Raw genomic sequence first — 4,145 nt, 5'->3', positions numbered from 1 at the left:
GAGCCCAGGTTATACCCTTCTCCCTGTGCATCCCTCCCGCCTCTACTTCATCCGAGCATCTGTAATCATACATCTCTAATCACCCTTTGAATCAGTGGAGCAAAAACCCTAGGGAACTAAAAAACACTAAACTTAATTATGAATTAATGACTACCTTTATGAAATCGACCTAACTGAGAAAGTCTTTGTGAAAATAACCTTCAAAGAAGATGAGAAAATATTTCTATTTCCCAAGCAAAAGCACCTGCGTTGCAGCCTATGGGCAAGGAAAGTCTGTGCTAAGAGGCAGCTAGGTGGAATTGCACCTAGCCAAGGTGTTTGCCGAATCAGGGGAACAGAGAATGAATGTGAAATGTGTTGAACCCTGAAGAGGTAAAAGAGAAACAAGAGGAGTAATAGGGTGTGGAAAGAAGAAGAGGGAAGGAGTGTGGTGGAGGAGGAGGAAGAGTTGAAGGTGAACAAGGAATAGGAGGGGAATGGGGGCAGAAAGACTGGGGAAGGGGGAAGAGATAATACGGACCACAACAATAATAAAGCAACAGGGATGACAAGAGAGGCTCACAAGGTTGTCATTTGCCTTATTATTTAGCAAGCACTCTGGCATAAATTTCATCTACTGTCCTCACCATTATTGCAGTTTCAGATGTTTGAGGGTTTTCAAAGCTCTGTGCACTCGGTTTCTATTAAAGGAGACCAGGTGGGCTGGGTCTGGGAGATTCTCCCAGTCCCTTCCTGGCCCAGGGCCAGGTTTACCCTGTGACTCATCCCATGATGCCTGGGAGGGATTAAGGAGGCCACCAGGAGAATAAAAGGCTGCACTCTGGACAGTCACCTCCATGGGGAGCTCCTTCTTCCTGCCACATCAGAGTGACCAGCCCACAGCAGCTGCCTGAACCATGAAGCTGGTGACCATCCTCATGCTGACCGCCCTCCCCCTGTACTGCTATGCGGGTGAGTGTCGACAAGGCATTGACTTTGGAGGAGGGCTGTGCTCAGGGACCCTGTGCAAGTGCTCCTGCTCCTCAAGCCCCCAGACAGAGCAGCTCATGTCTCAGGTGTCTGGGCTGTGTGTATGTGGGGTGGGGGTGGGGCCAAGGACAAGGAGGCAGATGCTGTAGGGCTAAAAGAAAATCCTGGGTCTGAATTGAGTCTCCTAGAACTGAGGACTCAGACCCTTCCCATAGCCTCTCTGAGCATATGTCCCTGTGGGGAGGAGACATGACAGCATCACAGTCAGGCCCTACATGGAGCTCACACCTCTGTCACTGAGCCTGCACTTGCATGTTTTCTTCCCAGGGGTTGGCTGCGATCTAATGGACAATCTGATCAATATGACCATTGACCCTGATATGGACGTGCCTGAATACATCAAGAACGTCCAGCCATTCCTACCAGGTGAAGAAACTGCAAAGGCCGCCGCATTAATGAAGGAATGCTTTCTCAGTCAGGGTGAAGAAACTCTGGAGAAGGTCCAAGTAATGCAGGTAATTTTGGTGCCTCTTTAAGTGAGTCTGACTGCAGGACAGGACATGCAGGCACTCAGTTTGGGACAACTCTTTCGAAGCACGTGATTGTCCTCTTTATCAGGTAGATTCCTTCCATCTTATTAACACAACCTTGCTGCACTGTCAAGCAACCTATGTTTGCTGGCACCAGTGCTTGGATTCCTTGACCTTGAATTTAAGGCCACAGAGTGACACGTGGAAACCATGGCTGTGAATCCCTCCCGGGTGGTCAGAGGGGGACAACAGAAACCAATTGTTTCCCATGCAGCAGTCTTTCCACGTAGGACAGACGTTGTGTAGTGTGATCTAGTGCCCTTCCCTGCCCTCATTTAACATTTGCAACATTCCCAGGTATCCACCTGGACACACTGCCTCAGCAGAAACAGGAAAGTGCACATCACTAAGAAATTCCTGACACAGGTGATGGTGTGGATGAACCTTGAAGAACACCGGGAAAACAAATGAGCCAGTCAACAATAGAGAAACATCACATTTTGTAAAGAAGCCAATGTCTTAGGCACAGAGGCCAAAGAGTGATTTCCATGGCAGGTGGCAAGGAAGTTGGCAGGTTGGGAGTGTCTGCAGCTCCAGGCCAGCAGGATGAGAAGGTCTTGCAGTTTGGGTGTACTGCCAACTGAATGTTCTTCACACCATTAGCTGTGCATTGAAAGTGGTGAAAGAGTAATATTTGTATTTGCATTCACTGTAACTAAACTATTTTAAATTCTCAGCCCCTTCAATTCAAATGATGGGCATTTTCTTTACATCCTCAGTTAGACAAACCACGAGGAGCACACATCTGCAATGTGTTGTCACACACAGGGGCTGGGTGGGGGCCATGGTGCTGTTGGCTCTTCTTCTAACATGCAGCAACTCAGAACTTCACATTCCTTCCTGTTTGGACTGAGGTATGAAAACTAAAACACAGCATAGTGTTGGCTACCTTGTTTCAAAGAAGAGGAAACATGCAGGTAAAATGAACAAGGGGATTAACTCTGGGGGGACAAGATTGGGCAGCACCAGCAGCCTTTGGGATTGCTCATGGTCCTCATCTGAGATAGAAGAAATGCGATAATTCCAGGTCTCTTCCAGCACCAGCTTCCTGTCAATGCATGTGGACCAATCCAGGGAACAATAAGGAGGCACGTTTGTTCTTCAGGATGCTCCTTGGTAAGAACAAGTGAGATGTAAGTGATGTCTCTGTTTTTGTTTTCCAGAAATCAATATACAGTAGCACTTGGTGTGCTCGGTACTAACTTCCACACCACCACAGAGATTGTCCACAGACCAACTGTCCACGGGTAGAAGCCACAGCTGAGCTTTCCTTCTTCATCCTTCCATCTACAAATGCAAGACAATTGTTGAAGCCTCACATACATTTCCATTTCAATAAAGCATCTGCAAAACTAAACTATTTTCTTCGTGGTTGAATAAAATGGAGACTTTAGGGATGCTCATGTCACATGCATTTCTCACCCATACATGTGTATGCATCCGCCAGAAGACAATCATTCCTTACACAACTCAAGGCAAAATGCGGAGAATCAAAAAGGCATCCTGTCCTTCATTGCCCACAGCCCAACACTGATCCTGTGTCTGGCATGTGCCTGTCCTCCCTCATCCCCTCCTGCAGGTCCATCTGGGCACTTTCAGGCTCTCAGGTCCTACTGATGGGGGCCTCGTCAGGTTCCCGGGTCTCTGGCAGGCCTCAAGTTGACGTTGTGCCTGCTTACAGTGACCAGGCTCCACTCTGGGCATTCTCTGTCCTAGACCTTAGGTCCCCACACAGTGCTGACAATGACCCTCATCATCATTTGCATGAAACCTCCACCCAGTGCTGATGAAGATCTTCACTCTCATTTCACACCTCTACGTGGAAATTCTCACCCCACAGGTGAACCCCTACGGGATAAAATGTCCCCTGAACACTGAACGAAGTTCATCTCCACCTCTTGACAAGGTGCTGAGTCTTGCCTGAATGTCCACTTTCCACACTTGGGTTGTGACTATGTTGGGCTTTCCTCCTGACACAGTCTGGCATCTGTGATGGTCCCTCAAAGCCAAGCGGAGGCTCATCTATTCCCCCTCTTACCCTCTGGAGTGAGCTCCCGCTGAACCTGCCTCCATGGGTGACTGGTGAGCTTCCCTGGGGAATTCAGGCAGGGAGTTGAATTGGGAAGCTTATACCTCAAAGACTCTTTCACACCTTACCATACCCTTCACATTACCTTAATCTCTTTCACAAAAACATTCATTGCTGGTTCATTTCGGTAGCTGTCACCTGCTTTTCTCTGTCCCAACCTGGTGCATTTTCACAGGGGTACTTCCGACATATTTGGCCGTGGACAGTTTCTCGGGAGTCAACGCCCCATCTAGTGTCCACACAGATCACCTCTGCATGGCCACTCTTGCACCAGTGCTTCCCTGCCCCCATCTCCAACAACCCTTCCAATACTTCAATCAACCTTGTCCTCTGGCCGTTGATGGTCTGTTGGCACAATCCACATGGTTCATGGTGACTTTTCCAAGTAATGCAGGCAAGTGCCCTCTGACTGACCTCCCCAACTAGATCATGAGACAAGAGGGGCCCCTGGGAAACACATGAACACATCAATGGTCCCCTTACTGCACTGTAGCAGG

The 4,145-nt window shown here is 48.6% G+C and overlaps 1 protein-coding gene across 1 annotated transcript; it reads left to right on the top strand.

Moving 5' to 3' along the window:
• Window positions 1-815: 815 nt before the first annotated feature.
• LOC128780956 (mammaglobin-A-like) lies at window positions 816-2,916 on the top strand. Its single transcript, XM_053924730.2, has 3 exons — window positions 816-951; window positions 1,297-1,484; window positions 2,723-2,916. The coding sequence occupies exons 1-3, from the start codon at window positions 897-899 to the stop codon at window positions 2,759-2,761; spliced, it is 282 nt and encodes a 93-aa protein (XP_053780705.1). The 5' UTR covers window positions 816-896; the 3' UTR covers window positions 2,762-2,916.
• Window positions 2,917-4,145: the final 1,229 nt, after the last annotated feature.

Source organism: Desmodus rotundus, chromosome 5 (genome assembly GCF_022682495.2).
Source record: "Desmodus rotundus isolate HL8 chromosome 5, HLdesRot8A.1, whole genome shotgun sequence".
NCBI lineage: Eukaryota > Metazoa > Chordata > Mammalia > Chiroptera > Phyllostomidae > Desmodus > Desmodus rotundus.
This window is presented reverse-complemented; position numbering and strand designations above follow the sequence as displayed.